A 21,477-nucleotide genomic window follows, 5' to 3' on the forward strand; every position below is an offset into this window, starting at 1 on the left:
CACAGAGGCAGAATTGTCCCACCGTATCATAATATCAACAGAAAAATGACTTCTAGCTGTGAACCGGGGCTTTCTACTCACCGAGTGCACTTACGTAAGTTCTTTTTGAAGATAAAGTTGAACCAAGGCTTGCTTCTTTTCTGTTTTTTTTTTTTTTTTAAGATTTATTTATTTATTAGAGAGAGAGAGCGAGTGTGTGCGTGGAGAGTGGGGAGAGGCAGAGGGAGAGGGAGAGAGAGTCTTCAGCAGACTCCACACTGAGCACGGAGCCTGAGGTGGGGTATGATCCCACAACCCTGAGATCATGGACCTGAGCCAAAACCAAGAGCCAGTTGCTCAACTGGCTGTGCCACCCAGGCACCCCAAGCCTTGCTTATTTTCTTTTGAAATTTTCAAAGCTTCCCATGTGTATTAGGATTTAGGTATATTACCAGTCTTCTAACTTTCCTGGTAGTCTTCTAGACCTTAATCCTACAGAATGGAATTTACCTTTTTTTTTCCTTAAATTTTTATTTAAATTCTAGTTAACATACAGTGCAATATTGGTTTCAGGAGTAGAATTCAGTGATTCATCACTTACATATAACACTCAGAGCTCATCACAGTGTCCTCTTTAATACCCATCACCCATTTAGCCCATCCCCCACCCACCTCCCTCCATAAACCTTCAGTTTGTTCTCTATCATTAAGAGTCTCTTATGGAGACGAACCATGAGAGACTATGGACTCTGAGAAACAAACTGAGGGTTCTAGAGGGGAGGGGGTAGGGGAATGGGTTAGCCTGGTGATGGGTATTAAAGAGGGCACGTACTGAATGGAGCACTGGGTGTTATACACAAACAGTGAATCATGGAACACTACATCAAAAACTAATGATGTAATGAATGGTGATTAACATAACATAATAAAATAAAATTTAAAAAAAAGAGTCTCTTATGGATTGTTTCCCTCTCTCTCTCTCTTTTCCCCCTTCCCATATGTTAATCTGTATTGTTTCTTAAATTCCACACATGCGTGAAATCATATGGTATTTTTCTTTCTTTGACTGATTTATTTTGCTTAGCATATTACACTGTAGCTCCATCCAAGTCATTGCAAATGGCAAGATTTCATTCATTCTTTTTGATAGTTGAGTAATATTCCATTGTGTATATATACCACATCTTCTTTATCTATTCATCAGTCGATGGATATTTGGGCTCTTTCCATAGTTTGGCTATTGTTGATAATGCTGCTTATAAACTTCAGGGTGCATGTGTCCCTTTGAATCAGTATTTTTGTATCTTTTGGGTAAATATCTACTTGAGCAATTGCTGGGTCGTAGGGTAATACTTCTATTTTTTTGAGGGACCTCCATACTGTTTTCCACAGTGGCTGCACCAGTTTGCATTCCCACCAACAGTGCAAGAGGGTTCTCCTTTCTCCACATCCTTGCCAACACCTGTCGTCTCCTGTGTTGTTAATTTTAGCCATGGAATTCACATTTTAAAAACCACACTTAATTTTTCATTCTTCATGTACTTAGTATATATAGTATAGACATTTTCCCTTTCTGATCTAAGTAACAAATGACCTGTATCTTATTGTTTTGTTTGTTTGTTGTGAATGAAATTGGCAAGAAAGAGAAAAGGACCACTCTAATTGGTCAGGAGGTCACTAATAACATAAATCAGTCTGGTAAAACTGCATTTAAAAAACTATTCTCTAATCATTCTCATAAAAAGTCCTTATTATAGTTTCTCATATTTGATGAAGGAAAAAAGGATTAGTTCAGAAGTCAATCAGCAAGTAGACAACAGAGTAAGGAACTTAGTCTTCAGATTTTAGTCCATTTCATGCATTATCCACACTTAGTGTATATCCCGCACACACTGTGAGAGCCAGCCCTTCCGGTCCACTTGCAGAATTGTAATTCGTAGGACATTTTATAAGATTAGTTCAAGTTTATTGATAAACATTGCTTGTAATACACTCTTTTCTTATCCCAGGTAAATATTCTCATTCATCTGATGGAGTTTGATTCTTCCCATTAGAAGGTAAGGAATTCCATGGGGCCCCTGGGTGGCTCAGTCGTTAAGTGTCTGCCTTCGGCTCAGGTCATGATCCCAGGGTCCTGGGATTGAGCCCCACATTGGGCTCCCTGATCGGCGGGAAGCCTGCTTCTTCCTCTCCCACTCCCACTGCTTGTGTTCCCTCTCTCGCTGTGTCTCTGTCAAGTAAATAAATAAATCTTAAAAAAAAAAAAAAAAAGAAGGTAAAGAATTCCAAGCAACGAAAAATTCTCTAGAAGTTGTATACGCCACCTAAATGAAACTATGGTTTCATAAACCCTAGGTATCTGATTTTAAAAAATCATTCTTTAGAAACTATACATGCTATTTACTGCTTTTTATAATTATTGGATCACCTAAGTGTAAATGATTCAGTACAGACTTGGGTGTTTGCTTTATGAACGTTTGCGCTGGATAAGTATGCTTGCAGTCTTGCAGTGATCAAATGGCTGTAATGTTGGCTTGAAGATTTCATGTAACTTTATTGGTCTGCCTACTCAAGGTACCAACCATGAAACACTGTACTTGCATTAGAGAGCATGAGTGCTCAAAACCTTGTATAATGAATGGATCATATATGGAGAAGTAGTAACAACTAAAATTACATAATACTATTAGCCATTCCTTTACTGTGTTTGTCACAATCTTATGAGCTGATAACTAACATTTAGTGAGCATCAGGCATGGAGCTATGAACAATTTATGTGTACCATCTTAGTTTGCAGAATTACCTTGTAGGGTAGGTGCTATTACATATCTCAGGAAACTGAGGCACAGGCATTAGATCACACAGAATTATCAGGGGAGGAGTCAAGATTTGGACTCTCGTCTGCTAGTCTTATCATTATGTGCCTATTAATGTTAACAGAAATCAACAAGGTTATCACTTGAATTGGTTGAAGTTTGAATTTCAAAAGAGAATATATTTTCTTTCGTTGGCTCACCCTCAAAGTTACTAATAGTCATGATTTAGACTATGTGATGGACCTAAACCTCTTAATTTTTTTTTTTCTGATTTGCTTGTTTTCAGGACACCCAAATGTTTGATTTCAGCCTTAAGCAAACACAGTATTTTCACTAAAAATAGTTAGGTTAGACAAATTGGCTTAGCCTTTTCCCTAATGGTATTGAATAAAGCTGGTTAATGTGTGGCATGTAGATACCTAGTAGAGCTTTTTGTAAAGCAAATCATGCTTAAACCTAGGACTAGTCCGTCTTTTAAGTAGGAGGCTCTCCGCTGTCTTCACAAGATAGAGCGAAGCCACAGAGATGCGGTGTTTCTGTAGATGGCTAATAGCTTTAAAAAAGTGCTCAGTGACCAGATTAACAAAGCACTATTATTAGGAACTTGTCTTCTTGCCTCATTTCATCCTAATTGATTGAGCTATATACCCTGGGTTTCTTTCTTTTTTTTTTTTTAAGATTTTATTTACTCATTTGAGACACAGAGATACATAGAGAGAGCATGAGCAGGGGGAGAGGCAGAGGGAGAGGGAGAAGCAGGCTCTCCGCTGAGCCAGGAGCCTGACGTGGGGCTGGATCCCAGAACCCTGGGGATCATGACCTGAGACGAAGGCAGATGCTTAACCATCTGAGCCACCCAGGCGCCCCTATACCCAGGGTTTCTAAAGCGCCTAGAGACTTAGTCCAACCCCATTCACTCTTTTCATGACCTGGGTTACTAGTCTTTCATTTTCCCAACTAATGCTTGTTAATGGCTGCTTTGAAATTCCCAAACCTGTCTTGTGTTGAAATTTTTATAGTAGATGACTTCTAACTGAATCACCTGTCACAACAAGGGTGATCTTTGGAGAGAACCATCTGTTTAAGCATTACCCTAGAATTTCCCCCCCCCCAGGATTACTTTTGAAGCCACTCCTTTAAAAATGTAAATAGGTGGACACTCCCCACTGGCTGCAGCCTGTCCTGCAGCCTCCCAGTCTCCTGCGGCCACCTCCCCCAGGCATGGCAGGGCCTTGCCTCACTCTTGCAACAGCATGACTCAGCACGCTCAACTTCATGCTCAGCATCAAAGCTTATGGTGAGACCATTCTAAAAGGTCTCCAGTCCATTTTCCAGGAGCAAGGGATGACAGAGTCTACACAGCTGGCAAGACCATGGTTATTTAGCGACCTACATAAACAAAAATGGCAGCTTTGCCAATTTGAGCATTTACCCACATGGATTGGTGGTGTTGGGCCTTCAGAGTTATGATGGTGATTTACAAGGCCAAGAAGTTGACCGTCTTTTGAACAAAGTAGAAGAATGAAAGAACTGAGGACAGTATTGGGTGGGGGAAGCGATTACCGCCCATTGTTTGAGGAGGGGCCATGGACAGATACTGACCCACACTGATAATGGTTGCCTGGTTGAGTATGACATAGATGAAGTGGTGTATGATGAAGATTCACCTTATCAGAGCATTAAAATTCTACACTCGAAGCAATTTGGGAATATTCTCATCTTGGCGGGGATGTTAATCTGGCGGAGAGTGATGTGGGTATACCCAGGCTATCGTGGCAGTGGAAAAGACTATAGAGGCAAAGACGCACTGATTCCAGGGGCGGAGATGGGGGCATATTATGTGAAAGTGTCAAACTGAAACCAAAGATGGTCACTGTGGTAGAGATTGACAAAATGGTGGTCGATGGATGTAAGAAATACATGCGAAAAACATGTGGCGACGACTGAGACAATCTTAAAGGAGACTGCTCTCAGGTCCTAACAGAAGACTGTATTCTAGGGCTGAAGAGAGTTTGATGATGTGATAAATGATTTGATAGCAGTTCCAATCTCTACATCTCCAGAAGATTCCACATGGAAGTTTCTCAGACTGATTCTTGACCTCTCAATGGAAGTACTGAAACAGGATGGGAAATACATGACACAGGGCAGCTGTGTCAATTTGACAGAAGCCCTGTCACTCCATGAACAGCTTGGGCGCCTGTATTGTCCTGTGGGATTCTCAGAGGTCGTCTCTTCTGTCACACTTGGAATTGTGGGTATTTTACAGTTTGCAAGAAAGCTGAACCTTGAAGACCAGTATCCCCTAATCATGTGTGCTGCAAATAGCCCTCCTAACCTTCATATGCTGTACATGACACTGAAATGAGTCAGGCAGTTGTGAATTCAAGTTTTCTTTTTTAAATTATTTTTAATTTAAAAAAAGCAAATGGAAAAGTATATTTTGATGAGGTAGGGTGTTACTTTTTTAAAAAGTCAGCTGAAGGATGATTAGACAGCATAAGCAAAGGCTGGTAAATGCAAGGAACCCCTAGAATGTGATTTTTGTTACTTTTTTTGTGTGTGGGCTGTTTTTGTTTTGGCAGACTTCAAATTTGGTCGTTTGGAGGCATGAACATCGTTTTGTTCTGGAGGGAAGTTCTGGATGGTGTTTCCCAAAAAATTGACTTAGATATTAAAATTTGGTGCTTAAGAGAGTTAAGAAAAACCAAATAGCAATGCTTCGAATAAAATTATGAGAAAAAAATGCAAACAGGTGATCAATGTAACTATCACTTCTTAAAAACAATTTTTATTGTTGTCCGTATGTAGGCAGGCAGTAGAACTAGTTTTCAGTGAAAACATTTGGAAACATCTTGTAGACACAAGATGTCAATGGCTACTGCTAACAAAATGTGCAACAAAAAATTTCTCTCTCCCATTTCTTCATCTACACAAGCTCTGCTTCAGGATTAGTTCTGATTTTGACTGTGTAGAATTACTGAATTTTAGAAGAATGCACTTAGGGCTTTTGTTCCAGAATAGTCCACCTGGACCACCCACAACCATATTCTAAAATGCAAGCAAAAAGGCATTTTATAGAGGCAAACACTGACTCCCAAAATGGCAAAGCAACTAGTTCAAGTTTACTCAATGAATCTGACAGTTGTCCTGGCTCATGGTCCTACATGCTGCCATCAGGCTTCAAAGCTGACCTGAGGCCGGGTGACGGTGACACACTCTGCAAGATCTGGAGGCTTTCCTGAGGGCATTTGGGGTGAGGGGATCTAGAGCTTATATAATTTACAATTATACTTGTGTATATATGTGTGCCTATAAAGTTTTAGCTACGTACAAAGTGCTTTTTTCTTCCCTTTTCCCAAACTTATGGTATGGTATGGTGTAGAACACAATGCTGTTAAGTAATTCCATAGAAAGAAGTTTCCACAGCCCAAAGAGATGGGAAACACTGCATGTTATATCCCCATTGCAAACATTCTTGGTGGATCAGGAAGCATATTTGCATATAAAGGGTTGAACAGTCCTGTAGTAAAGAAACTCAGTAGTCTCTGAATTTGGTTATTAACCATTTCCCCCCCCCCCCCCTTCAGTAGCTCTCAGAAATTATATGAAACTAATCCTCTTTTTTTGCAGAACACTTTTTTGGGAAAGGCTATTCTAAATGTCTATCAAGAGTATACTCTTTAAACATGGTACGTTTTAATGAGATTATGTCTTAAGATAGCATAAAAACTTGCTAACAATAAAGAAAACGTCCAGGATACAGCTTGTGAAAGTAAAAATTTTATTTTGATTGACTTCTCAATGTATAGTTCAATATAATGCCAGTTTTTAATGGCAAAAATTTGGTTCCACTGAAACTCCATGATGCTACAGAGAGCTACTACTTTTTCCAGGAAGTAAACAGCTGGAAATAGAAAAGCACAACTTTCTAGCAGCATGGCAACTTATTAAACTGCAGACCTAACAAGCCTGCAACTTTTATACTAAAAATGGCACAAACATGAGCTGGTGACAAAAGTGAGAAATGGAGAACAAGATGTGAACACCAAAAGGAGCAGTATAGGTACTGTGAAGACAACAAAAAACCCAATACAGCTGTAAGAAGTTTTAAGGATAATTATAGAAAAGGGAACCAAATGTTTTACTCAAATGTTTTTTAGAGCCTTTCTGTAGAGATACAAATATATATATATATTTATCCAAAAATATGTTTTATACAGATAAATGCTTCTCAATTAAAGATGGGACCAAAGCTATAGTTATAACATAAAGCACTGTCTTTTTTAAGACTATTTATCCAACTGAATTTTCAATTTCTTTAAGATTAGTGCAGTAAATGTTTTCCAAATATAATTACCCAACATTCTTTTTATAGATATAAATCAAGTAGGCATTATTTTTAAAAAGGGTTTGCAAGGTTAAACAATATTTTTCTAAGATGCTGTGCATATTGACCTTATAACAAGCCCCATTAAGAATCATTATTAATAAACATATCAAAAAGGGCTATAGTCAGATTTGCTTCTTTATGGTAAATATTTAATTTTCTGATTTCCAGTTTACAAGTGTTGAAAATGCACAAGAAAGATTATACTTCACAGGTACTTTTACGTTCATATATTTTGATTCAATATATATGGCAATAAATCTCCACACATCGTAACCAAGCGTATGTTTTCTTTTTTTTAAATGGGGATGTAACATTAACAACCATTACCTATAAAATAAAGCACACAATTATTTTAGTGAATTTACAAATCTTTTTTCCCAGGTGTAAAGACTACAAAAATTCCTAAAAATTAGAGAACACTGAAAACATATTAAAGTTTTACTTCCAACTTTATAGTATTTCCATTTTACCCTGAAAGATAACTTAAAAAATATGACCTTGCTGGAACAGGCCATCTTGCTAATATAAAAAATTGGTGAGAGCAAGAAATTTTACCACTGATATGTAGAATTTTTGTAAATAGTTATCTCTCCAAATCATTAGAAAAACGTTCAAAGATAAAAAACAAAATAAAATATGGTGGTGGTCCCTAAACTATTTTGAAGGCAGGTAGCTTAGTCTAAGCTAAAATATTTTTCTCACTCATAGGAATCATCCTTCCCTCAAATGCCCTTTAAAAAAATGCATGAAACAGTACAATAGCAAGAATCAAAGAGCACAAACTGTATTTTTAAGGACAGAAAAAATCTCTAGTGCTGAAAGATATAGTAAAAAGCAGATTTCTTTGGGGACATTAATCAATTAGATTATAATTCATTATGAAGATTTCTCTTTTCTATTACGGGGAGAGTCTGCTCCATTTGAAGTTACTGTTCCATTTACACCATTTTCTGAAAAGAGAAAAGAATCAGTATTACTCTCTTTTATAAAGAAATGCAAATAGTATCATATTTATACATAAAAGTACCTTCAGAAAAGAAAATTTAAAAACCCAATAAATATCTGCATGCCCTTAGGTAAAACTTATTTAGCAGTAATAGACCTTTACTAGTATTTAACCAATCATAAAACCTGGTAACATGTTAAACACAATGAACTAAAAGTAGCAAATTTTTTAAAGATTTTATTTATTTGAGAGAGAGTGAGTGTGTGAGCGAGAGGGAGAGAGAATCTGAAGCAGACTCTGCCCTGAGCACCGAGCCTGACATGGGCCTTGATCCCACAACTGTGAGATCATGACCTGAGCCAAAACCCTGAGTCAGATGCTTAACCAACTGAGCCACCCAGGTGCCCCTAAAAGTAGCACATTTTTAAAAAAGTAACTGTCAATTGCATCTCAGTAAAAAATAAAGCAATTACTATTGAAAGCAGAAAAAAGTGATAGAAGACAGAAAACTCTAAAAAACAATGAGAAGAATTTTAAAATAGTAGTCTTAAGAGCAGTACTTTTGGTAGCAATAAAGAACCTTTTCACATTTGTCTGTAAACAAAGTTCCTGGGGTTATGTTTCTTTAAAAGACATAAAGTCAGTGTTCAGGATAACTCTTATGTTTAGGAGTGTACTATGGCTGCCTTCTTCAAGTTATGATGGAGATATCCATCAATCGATCGATTGATCTGTAATTATTGTTAGACTAACCCTCCCTCCAAAAATATCCATAAAAGTTGGAATACAAAAATGCCTGTTTGAAGGAAAAAAAAAAACCCCGAAGGCTGCTCTGTGTATTTCTCCCATAAGGTATGTGACAATTACTGAATGTGCACACACAAAGCAAGACTCAGAGAAATCAAGCAGCAAGCAACTCCTATGCAAGTACAAAGCTAAACAGAGAACTGCTTAGTCTCATAATGACAGCAAGAAAAAAATCTGAATCCAGAGTCTGTCAGAGAAGACAGACTGTACAAATGGTTGATGTTCTAGGAATGAGGGCAAACTGGGAATAGATCAGTTTTTTTTTTTCTTTTTTTTTAAAGATTTTATTTATTTATTTGACAGAGAGAGACACAGCGAGAGAGGGAACACAAGCAGGGGGAGTGGAAGAAGAAGAAGCAGGCTTGCCGCTGAGCAGAGAGCCCGATGCGGGGCTCGATCCCAGGACCCTGGGACCATGACCTGAGCCGAAGGCAGACACTTAACGACTGAGCCACCCAGGCGCCCCGGGAATAGATCAGTTTTGACAGGATAGAATGATCTACCCATATTCAATCCAGAGCCTCTATAAACTCGTCTAGAACCTACACACATTTTTACCATAAAACGTCCAGTATTCAATTAAAAAATTGCCAGGCATCCCGGAAAGCAAGACCAAATGACTAAAAACTAAGAGAAAAAAATGTATCAGGAACAGAGCTTCGTTCTTTTCAGCCAGCACCAAGTGATGGGCATCTGTTGGGATAACTGGCACAAGCCCTGCAAGACCAGGGGCAAGAGAAAGCCCTTCCACAAGAAGCAGAAGTATGAGCTGGGATGCTCTGCCCCATACACACAGTCCCAATCTAGGGAGGCAGTAAGAGTACCCTGCCTTGAGGCTGGGTGTGGGAACTTCTGGTGCTGTGAGTGTTGGAAGCGCCGAAGAGGCATTACTGATACTGTCTGTAAAGGATCCAACAATGAATTAGTAGTCCACAAAGGCCCTGGTGAGGAACTGTACTGTGCTCATTGACAGCACACCATCCTGACAATGGTATGATTCCCACTATGTACCACTTCTGGGCTGCAAGAAGGGGGTTAAGTTGACTCCTGAGGAGGAAGAGATTTTAAACAAAAAAGAATCAAAGAAAATTCAGAAGAAATATAATGAAAGGAAAAAGCAAGCAACAATGAGCAGTCTTTTGGAGGAGCAGTTCTACCAGAGCAGGCCTCTTGGGTGCATTGCTTGAAGACGAGGTCAGTGTGGCTGAGCAGAGGGCTATGTGCTAGAGGGCAAGAAACTGGGGTTCTATTTGAGGAAAATCAAGGTCCAGAAAGCAAATAAATCATCTTCCCTCCTATCTTCAACTCATGTAATAAAGGTGTTTACTGTTGAAAAGAAAGGAAAAGAAAAGAAAAAGAAAAGAGAAAAGAAAAGATCCTCAGCTGATCCACATCTGGAGTTATCAGACAGGGACATTAAAAGAACAATGAGTAATAAAAATAAATGAAAAGATGGAGAATTTCATGAGAACTAAAATCTTTAATTCTAGAACTGGAAAATACAGTAACTGAAAATATAGACTTAATAAATGAATTTAATAGCAGATTAGGCACAACAGAAGAAATCAATGAAATAGAAAAAATATTTAGATTGAAACTCAGAAAAAAAAAAGGGATGAAAAATGCAGAAAAGCATGGACAGGGTAAAAAGGGTTTAAAACATATATTGGAGTCCCAGAAAGACAGGAGAAAGAGAATGGGGTAGAAGAATATTTGAAGAAATTATGGTCAAGAATTTTCCAAAAATGATAAAAGAAGCCAAGCCAAGATTCAGGAAGCTCTATATGACAGAGAATAGGATAAATACAAAGAAAATCATACCCAGGCACATCAGTATAATTCCAAAAACAAAGACAATAATTATCAGACAATTAAATCCAATTATATGCTGCTGACAAGAGATGCAATTTATATTTAAGGATAAAGAAAGGTTTAAAGTAGAAAAATATAGAAAAAGATACACCATAACATTTTACCAAAAGAAAGCTGGTGTAGCTATAGTAGTAAATTCAGACATTTACTAGAGATGAAGACGGATATTCAATAAAAGGAAAGGATAAATTCAACAGGAATTTATAACAACCCTGAATTTTGATATACCTATAATACATCTTCAAAATATTGAAAGCAAAAACTGGTAAGCTACAAGGAAAAGTGGTATCTCCTGCAGTAACTGACTGAACAAACAGAACTCTTACCAAATCAGTAAAGATACAGATTGAACAATACAACAAATCTGACCTGATATACAACATAAAACCCAAGAAATTCAGAAAACACATTCTTTTGAAGTCTAAATGGAACATTTACCAAAACTGAACACATGCTGAGCCATAATGAAAGTCTAACAAATTCCAAAGAACTGAAATCATTCAGAATATGTTCTTTAACCATAAAGGAATTAAGCTAAAATCAGTAACAAAAAGAAAACTAGAAAATGCCCAAGTAGTTGTAAATTAAACGATGCATTAATAAATGATTGATCCATGGGTCAAAGAAATCAGATTGGAATTATAATATCCTGAAGTGAATGATAATGAAAAAGACATATCAAAATCTATGAAATTCAATTAAAGCAATTCAAATAAAGGGAAGTTTGCCTTTAATTTTAAGTAATTCACGAGATGGGCAGAAAATCAATGATGTAAAGATCCATCTGAAGAAGGTAAACCACAAATAACAAAACAGCAAATCAAGCCCAAAGAAAGGGAAATAGGAACAAAAATCAATGATATGACTAAGAAAATCAACAAAAAAGCCCACAAATGTTAGTTCTTGGCAAATGGGGAAAAAAAAAAAAGAGAGAAGGGCATAAATTACTAACAGGAAATAAAAAATACCACTATTCTACACAAATGAGTAAGAGGATATTATAATTTTACCAATGCACTTGCAAAGTTAGATGAAATGAAAAAATTGCTTGACAAACACAACTTTCCAAAAGAGACACAATAAGGAATAAAAATCTGAATAATCCTATTATCTATTAAAGAATGTAAATCTATAGGTAAAATATCCTCCCCTAGAGAAGATTCTAGGTTAGGTGGCCTCACTGGTAGATTCTTCCAAACATTTAAGTAAGAAATAATGCTGACATCACACAAAAGATAAAACTGCCCAATACTTTTATTTATAAAGCCACCATAACCCTGACACCAAGATCTGATAAGAACATTACAAAAACAAAACCAGGCTAATTAGAGGCCAATCTTTTATATGAACACAGGTGCAAAAATTCTAAAAAAATACTGAAAACACCAATCTACTAAAAGTGATGAATTATCATCATCAACTTGAATTTATGTCAGAAATGCAAGATTGGTTTTACATTTGAAAATAATATATATTACCAAAAAATACACATCAATATCCTTTATGAATACAGACATAAAAATGCTCAATAAAATACTAACAAATCAAATCAAACAACATCTAAAGAGGATTATATAACATGACCAAATGGGATTTATTCCAGGAATGCATTGTTGGCTTAACATTCAAAAATCAATTAATAGTAATACATGATATCGGGCGCCTGGGTGGCTCAGTGGGTTAAGTGCCTTCAGCTCAGGTCATGATCTCAGGGTCCTGGGATCGAGTCCCGCTCCCGCATCGGGCTCCCTGCTCAGCGGGGAGTCTGCTTCTCCCTCTCCCTCTGCCCCTCCCTCCTGCCTGTGTTCTCTCTCTCTGTCAAGTAATTACAAAATCTTTAAAAAAAATAGTAATACATGATATCAATAAAATGAAGGACAGAAATCATTTGATGATTTCAGTAGATACTGAAAAAGCAAGTGACAAAATCTAACATCCTTTCATGATAAAGATACTAATAAACCAGAAATAGAAGGGAACTTCCTTAAGCTGATAAAGGCATTTAGGAAAACCCACAGGTAACATCATACTTAATGGTAAAGGACTAGATGCTTTCCTCATAATATCAGGAACAAGATGAGGATGTCTGCTCCCACCACTTCCGCTCAACATTGTTTTGGAGGTTCTAGGCAGGGCAATTCGGCAAGAAAATGAAATAAAAATCATCCAGATTAGACAGGAAGAAGTAAAACTATTTCCATCTGCAGATGACATGGTCCTGCATACTGAAAATGCAAAGGAATTCACACAAAAACCCCACTACTAAATAATAACCCTAAAAAGTTCAGCGATGTTGCAGGATAAAAGATCAATATGGAAAAATCAATTATATTTCTATATACTGGCAATAAACAATCCAAAAAAGAAATTAAGAAGACAATTCTATTTACAATATCATCAATAAGAATAAAATACTTAGGAATAAAAAGAAGTGCAAGACTCATACACAGATAACTACAAAATTTAACTAAAAGAAATGAAAGAAGACCCAAATAAATGGAAGGACATCCATGTTCCTATTTTTCAAGGGAATCGACAGATTCAAAATAATCCATATCAAAAGCCCAGCTGGCTTTTGCAGAAACTGACAAGCTGATCCTAAAATTCATATGGAAGTTCAAAGGACCCAGAATAACCAAAGAATGAAAAAGAACAAAATGGAGGACTCACATTTCCTGATTTCAAAACAAACTAGAAAGCAACAGTAATCAAGACAGTGTGGTACTGGCATAAGAATAGGCATAATGAACCATGAGAGACTGGACTCTGAGAAACAAACTGAGGGTTGTAGAGGGGAGGGGGGGTGGGTTAGCCTGGTGATGGGTATTAAAGAGGGCACGTATTGAATGGAGCACTGGGTGTTATACACAAACAATGAATCATGGAACACTACATCAAAAACTAATGATGTAATGTATGGTGATTAACATAACAATAAAATAAAATTAAAAAAAAAAAAGAATAGGCAAAAACAGAATTGAGAGTCCAAAAATAAATTTCTACTTTTTGATCAACTGATTTCCTCTCCCCACCGAAAACAAGTTATTTATTCTGCCCTGGAAGCACTTGATCAACTGATTTTCAACAAGGGTATCAGGACAACACAATAGAGAAAGGTTAGTCTTTTCAACAAATGCTGCAGGGGACAACTGGATATCATATGTAAAAACAATGAATGTAAAATGGTGCAGCCACTTTTAGCGGTTCCTCCCGCAAATGTTAAATATACAATCACCGTTTTACCTAGCCATTCCATTCCTAGGTATATACCCAAGAGAGCAAAAACAGGTGTTCAAAAAAAAAACTTGTACATAAATGTTTACAGCAGCAAAAGAGTGGAAACAACCCAAATGCAATTAGTAAGTGGATAAACAATCTGGTATATCCACACAATGGAATAGTACTTGGCCATAAAAAGGAATCAAGTATTGGTATTTGCTACAACATGTATGAACCTTAAGTATAAGCTAAGTGAAAGAAACCAGTTGCAAAAGATCACAATTTATATGATTCCATTTATATGAAATGTCCAGAAAAGGCCAATCCAGAGAGACAGAAAATAGGTAAGTGGCTGCCAGAGGCAGGGGGAAGGAAAGGATAGGAAATGACTGCTAGTGGGCATTGGGTTTCTTGGGGAGATAAAAATGTTCTTGAATTAGTGGCTCACACACTTTGTGAATATACTTAAAAACCACTGAGCCATATACTTTATTTATTTATTTTTTTAAGATTTTATTTATTCATTTGACAGAGAGAGACAGAGAGAGCAGGAACACAAGCAGGGGGAGTGGGAGAGGGAGAAGCAGGCTTCCTGCCAAGCAGGGAGCCCGATGTGGGGATTCGATCCCAGGACTCTGGGATCACGACCCGAGCCGAAGGCAGACACCCAACGACTGAGCCATCCAGGCGCCCCTGAGCCATATACTTTAAAGGGTGAACCTTATGGTATGTGATTTAGATCCCAACAAAATGGTTATTAAATAAATATTGAAAGAAGTTAAAGATAATCTAGGTAAATGGAAGTATATACCATATTCATGGGCTGAAATGCTCATTTCTCCCTAAATGATCTATAGATTCAATGTAATTCCAATCTAATATCCCAGCAAGAGTTTTTTTTTGGGGGGGGGGTGGAAATTGATCAAGATGTACTAAAATTTATATGAAATGCAAAGGCCCAAGAGTTGCTGAGACAAGCTTGAATAGGACAGGGCTGGAGGACATAAACTATCAAATATGAAGACTTTTAAGGAGCAAACCAGAGTTGATATATTTTTAAAAATGAACTCCTATGTTACAATTCCTATTATAAACACCAAATACTAGTTGAAAAAAGTACTGCAATGTCAATGCATTTTCAGTCAAAAGCCAGAAGAAGAAAAGAGGGTAGATGCAGGCTCAAAGATGAAGGATCAAGCAATCAAAAGTTATAGAAAATGCTGTTCTACTTGGAACTAAGATGGGGAGGGGCTGTAAAGAGGTTTTGTTTTTTAAATATGAGTAAGATGCTTGAAAGCACACACTACCGCTTGCTGGGTTAATTATTCACGACTAAAACGGCCCATATACACTGGTCTAGGGGAAAACTTGGGAGAGAGAAATTTAGTGGACAGCTTTTGGGGAATAACTGACCCAGGGAATCAACAAACTGTTGAATGGGTTAAGTTTTACTTTGCCTCTGATTTTGCTAAAAACAGAATTAAAATTTTCCTTATAGGATTTTAAGGGCACCTGGGTGGCTCAGTCAGTTGAGTGTCTGACTCTTGGTTTTGGCTCAGGTCATGATCTCAGGGTCGTGAGATCGAACCCCGTGTTGGGCTCTGTGCTCAGCCCAGAGTCTGCTTGTCCCTCTCCCTCCCCCTCTGCTCCTTCCCCTGCTCATGTGCACAGTGCTCCTTCGTTCTCTCTCAAATAAAAAAATTTTTTTTAAATTTTAATTAAGTTTAGAATAAGACCCCACAACATTTTTTTTTTGAATGTTTTCTACTTCAGCTTTTCCACTGCTTACTGAATACAAACCTGTTCCTTTTCTAGAAGACCTGCCTTTAGTCACTGTTGGTTTCTTCTTCACAGCAGGTGCCTGAAAAGTAGAATGTTCCCTCCACCTCCGAAGCTGAAAATTAATGAACTTCCACATCATGAATGCTTGGGTAATGCAAATGGATGCCAGGACAGCAATTCTGAGGATATTAAGGTTAATAAACAAAAATCAGAGTATATCAAAGCAATGCCATCGAATGCAGTGTTCTATCTTGCACTGACAGGATTATAATCTTGGTGCTAAATTCCCACTGGTGACAAGATGATGTTAATAAACAATTATCCCATTAATAGTTAATCTCTAAATTCAAAGAAAACCCTTAGAATTTCAATTCAGACATACGCAACTGCAGCAGGTTTGAAATCAAATGAATGTGTTCCCCCCCGTATTTGTCTCTTTATTTTTTTAAGATGATCTACATCATAAACGGATAATACATACTATATAGCAGTACAAAGTGAGAAAAATGTTAAATTGGCTGTACCTTACAGCTAACACATTGAAGTTCCCAGCACTGAAATCCAGTTTCTGATTCTCTGCTCTTGCAAGGCCAAAGCCAACAGTGAGTACTGAAAGAATTAAAGTCAGAAGTCTTCCCAAAACAAATAGAACTGCCCACAGAGAAAACCTGTAAGAAAAATGTCTTAAGTCAAATTCATAAAATTACAAAGATATGAATAGATTCTAATAGGGATCAGATTCCTACTAAGTAAATGCATATTAAAACAACATTTCTTATTGTTCTGCAAAAAAAGATTCTGAAGTAAAAGGTTTGGGATATGCTATATATCACACTCTTGGAAATATATAACATAGCAGATTTAAGATTCTAGAAAGTCCAGTAAAGAAATAATTGACTTTTTGTTTAGCTGATCTTTTTTTTAATATAACTATAATTAATGATCCTCAAAACTACTGGTACACAGAATAATTTTAAAAAATGCTGGACAAAACAAAAGCTGTCCTGTTAACAGGACACCCAATTCCCACTTAATAGGCCTAGTTTTACTTTCTTTTTTTGTAACAAGTCATACTGCTCCAATTCTGTTTTCAGTCCCATTTTCCCAACGAAATATTTTAATATCTTTTAGGCTATATAATCTATTATTTCGTTTTCTTCTTTCCTATTCCTATTATCACTACCTATTACTCTTCCTCCAAAAGAAAAACATGCATTAAACAAAAGGGCAATTGTAACAGAAAAATAAACCCCAAAAACCTTCAAAATTACAAGTTCCAATGTAACATCTCTCTAGCAAGGACAAAGAGAAGACTCCATTTTAGAGAATAAAATATCAACCTGAATTGTAAAATTGTTTCATTTTATTTAAAGCTACTACTAACAGCTGACAGAGTGATATAATTGCCCCCAGCATGGACCCTGGCAATAGAGGTTGACTTCAATTACACAAGAAAGAGAAGGGCTAAACAACTTACCCTTTCTGATACTTTTCGTCACTAAAATAAAACAGGCGGGAAATGTGGAAAAGAAATTCAACAAAATAATGTAGCACCAGAAGAACAAGTCCTAGATGATTCAAGCTGGTAAAAAGACAAATTTAAAATGTAAAGATTAATTATCAATTAAGACAGATTGACCCACTATCTACCCAGTCCCATTTACACATCCAAGCAAAACCCCAACTTACTTTAAAAGATAAGCTCCAGCAATGTGAAAGAGGTAAAGACCAATGTAGACAAGCTGACGAGGAATATCTTCCTGTAAATAGAGAGATGCATTATAGATTAAAACATGCTGAAACATTTCTGTGTACAGCATATTGTAGTGTTTCATGAAAATTTTATTACAGATTTCACACACACATACACACTAAATTATGATGTAAAATCTAGCTTTTCATCTTGAGTTGCAGTCACAAATGTTTGTAAAAACTGACAGTGTTAGGGGTGCCTGGGTGGCTCAGTCGTTAAGCGTCTGCCTTTGGCTCAGGTCATGATCCCAGGGTCCTGGGATCGAGCCCCGCATCGGGCTCCCTGCTCGGCGGGAAGCCTGCTTCTCCCTGTCCCACTCCCCCTGCTTGTGTTCCCTCTCTCACTGTGTCTCTCTGTCAAATAAATAAATAAAATCTTAAAAAAAAAAAAACCCACAAAAACTGACAGTGTTAAACTCAATAAACACTTGTTAATTTATGAAATGCATATACATCTCATTTCTACTCTGGTTTTTGCTGTGTTCCATGTATATATGGAACATAGTTATAGTAGCCTGACATATATATATAGTATCAGGCTATAGTAAACCTGGTTAGTACTATTCATGTACGACAGCTGCTAATTGCAATTTTTTAAATGGAGGGTTGATATTAAGTGGACTGAACTGTATTCCCCTGGAAGCTCACTAAACTCATCTCTGGCATCTAGTACAGTTGAGTTCAGGTCTCTATTGGCCCTCTACGTCTCTTTCTACATTTCAGTAGTTACTTCTCCAAATCTTTGGAGAAAGAGTAGAGATTTTACACTTATAGTTTTGAAACTGAAAACTCTTCTCTAGTAAGAATGGTACAAAAATCAAGTGTTAGAAAGGCAGAACATAAGACAGCCTAATAGTACTATATATGCTACTATGTTTTGGGACTCTCAGGGAAAAAACCCAAGACATGATACCAAGTTGACAGTGGTTCTTCCAATTGGAGAGAGAAGGATCTCTGAAAATAAGCTGTCTTAATTTTTAAACTTCCAATGAAATATTTCTTACAAAAGGAGAGAGGGAGGGGCGCCCCGGGTGGCTCAGTCGGTTAAGCGTCTGCCTTCGGCTCAGGTCATGATCTCGTGGTCCTAGGATCGAGTCCCGTGTTGGGCTCCCTGCTCGGTGGGGAGTCTGTTTCTCCCTCTCCCTCTGCCCCTCCCCCTCTCCTAGCTCATGTTCTCTCCCTCCCTCAAATAAAAATCTTAAAAAAAAAGAGGGAGAACAGTATCAAGACTAATACGCTGAAATTCAACCACAAGGGAACCTTTTTCTGGTCTTACAATCATTTTAGAACAGCTCACCTGCAGTGTATAAATGCAATTTCACATGCTATGAATAGAGGTGTCACTATATATACATGATATAGATGTTTCCCAAAGTGTGGTTTTATATTACTGGCACCGCACAACATGATTGTGAATAGTACACAACAAAACACTTAACTATAATTTTAATAAAATATTTTAAATTAAAGCAAGTGGCATGTGACTTGGTATGGGAAATAGTACCATATTCTTCAGATATGTTAATCTATGCTCCAAATTTCTGAGGAGAAAAGAGAGCAGGGGGACTCTTGATACTTAAAACAAAAGCTTTGCGGTTTTTTAATTGCTGATTGAACACTAAACTCTTTATTAAAACTTGTGTAAGTCAATGTAACTAATTGCTAGAATAACTGCTGGAAAAACTATTTAAAAAAACTATTTTTGGGGGGGGTTAAAAAAGATTTAATTTGGGGCGCCTGGGTGGCTCAGTTGGTTAAGTGACTGCCTTCGGCTCAGGTCGTGATCCTGGAGTCCCAGGATCAAGTCCCACATCAGGCTTCCTGCTCAGCAGGGAGTCTGCTTCTCCCTCTGACCCTCCCCCGTCTCATGCTCTCTCTATCTCATTCTCTCTCTCAAATAAATAAATAAATAAATCTTAAAAAAAAAAGATTTAATTTTAAAGAAGAAACACAAATTTTAAAAATACATCATTTAACAGAGAACCTAAGCTGCCTATTTTTTTCCTTTCTGACAAATCTAAAAACACTTATAAATTACAAACTACTTTTCTGAAAGCTATTCTATTTCTCTTATCTTTTGTCCTTAAATCTCAACCTAATTAGGTAAGGTGAGGTTGAAGCTTTTTTCTTTCTTTTTTAAGATTTTATTTATTTGACACAGAGAGAGAGAGAGCGAGAGCGCACAAGCAGGGGGAGCAGGCTGAGCAAGGAGCCTGATGTAGGGCTGGGATCACGACCTGAGCCAAAGGCAGCCGGTTAACCAACTGAGCCACCCAGGTGCCCCTGAAGCTTCTTTCTTAAATTCAGGTTCAACTTTGCATTTTAGCCTTGCCCTTTTTTGGTAGTCAACCAACTGAGCCAATAATGAAGAATAAAATACCATCTATCACGGGCTTCCATCTTCATAACCATCAAATGCCTAGCAATACCTTTTTAAAATATTTTATTTATTTGAGAGCGCGAGAGAGAGAGAGAGAGAGAAAGAGAGAGAGCACTCAAGTCGGGGGAGGGGAGAGAGGGAGAAGGAGAGAATCTCAAGCAGACTCTGCACTGAGCACGGAGCCTGACATGGGGCTTGATCCCAGGACCCTTAGATCATGACCTGATCTGAAACCAAGAGTTGGACGCTTAACCCAAGAGCCCCCTAGGTGACCCGAAGTTTGTTAATCTTTAAACAAACAAATAAGCAAAACCTCATTTCTGGCTCCTGTTAGAAAACATTTATTTACATAATAAAATTGTAGGATGATGTGTGAAAATGTCTTGAGAAGCCAAAAGAGCTTTCTCTCAGCCACTTTTTTATTCATCTAGACACTAGATTTGAGAAGAGTGATCATTGCTCTTGGATGGCATGCTGACTCCCTAACTGGGATCTATGATGTGGCCAGATGTGAGCTCAGATGGCCAAGTTTCACCCAGCCGCCTCCGTTCCTCATTCCCCACACCCCCCGGAAATGTGTAACCCCAGAGACCATGGTGCTGGGCAAGGTTGTCGTTGGCCTCAGACATATAAGCATCCTGCCTGTGGGGCTGTCACCCCACGAGGACTGGAGAATGTCAGGAGTCTGGCTTAGAACAGGGGTGCCATTACAGCCATTTTCTAAATGAAATCTAGATAAAATTTCTCATTTTAAAAATCATGCTATATCATCCCCATTACTTTTGTAATCTTAAAAGGATTTGGGAATGCCTTTAATATAGAGCATGTGTTTTCCAGTTCACAACAAGCTCCATCACTCTCTGTAGTATTATATTATACTCCTGTCTGTCACTCATTTATTTTCACTTTTTCTCTGGTTAGGCTTTGAGTGTACAAACATTGCTTTAGAGACACTGGTCAATTTGTATATAGCTGAAGGGAATGCTATTTAGAAAAAGATTGATGCTCTGTCCTTTGGAAAGCTGTAGGAACTATTTTAAAAGCTCTTGCTTAGGGCGTCTGGGTGGTTGAGTCAGTTAAGCGTCTGACTCTTGGTTTTGGCTCAGGCATAATCTCAGCATCAGGAGATTGACCCCACATGGGGCTCTGCATTCTGCTTGTCCCTCTCCCTCCCCTTCTGTCCCTCCCCACCACACGCTCTCTCAAAAATAAATAAATAAAAAATAAAGATTAAAAAAATTCTTTTATACTTGAATGGAAAAAAGACATAATGAAAATGAGTTATTAGAAAAGCTTTATCAAAGTTCTAGGTGCGCCTGGGTGGCTGAGTTAGTTATGCGTCACTCTTGGTTTCAGTTCAGGTCATGACCTCAGGTTTGTGAGATTAAGCCCCGCATCAGGCTCCATGCTTAGTGCAGAGTCTACTTGTCCCTCTCCCTCCCCCTGCTTGTGCACTCTCTTTCTCAGATAAAGAAAATCTTAAAAAATAAAAAAAATAACTTTATCAAAGTCTCTTAGTCTTAATGCTAAT

At 37.6% G+C, this 21,477-nt stretch overlaps 1 protein-coding gene and 2 pseudogenes across 1 annotated transcript in view; 2 read left to right on the top strand and 1 right to left on the bottom strand.

Moving 5' to 3' along the window:
- The first annotated feature begins 4,016 nt into the window (after positions 1-4,016).
- On the top strand, positions 4,017-5,080 carry LOC116643252 (annotated as a pseudogene).
- A 1,485-nt stretch (positions 5,081-6,565) lies between these two features.
- TRAM1 (translocation associated membrane protein 1) overlaps positions 6,566-21,477 on the bottom strand; it is a 31,759-nt gene continuing 16,847 nt past the window's right edge. Inside the window, exons 7-11 of the mRNA XM_032421789.1 lie at positions 17,504-17,574; positions 17,292-17,396; positions 16,339-16,482; positions 15,833-15,993; positions 6,566-8,138 (exon numbers count right to left, since the gene is read on the bottom strand). Coding sequence (XP_032277680.1) covers positions 8,065-8,138; positions 15,833-15,993; positions 16,339-16,482; positions 17,292-17,396; positions 17,504-17,574 — 555 coding nt within the window. The 3' untranslated portion in view covers positions 6,566-8,064. The remainder of the gene's footprint in view (positions 8,139-15,832; positions 15,994-16,338; positions 16,483-17,291; positions 17,397-17,503; positions 17,575-21,477) is intronic.
- LOC116643056 lies at positions 9,450-10,417 on the top strand (annotated as a pseudogene).

This window comes from Phoca vitulina, unplaced genomic scaffold (genome assembly GCF_004348235.1).
Source record: "Phoca vitulina isolate PV1807 unplaced genomic scaffold, GSC_HSeal_1.0 scaffold25, whole genome shotgun sequence".
NCBI lineage: Eukaryota > Metazoa > Chordata > Mammalia > Carnivora > Phocidae > Phoca > Phoca vitulina.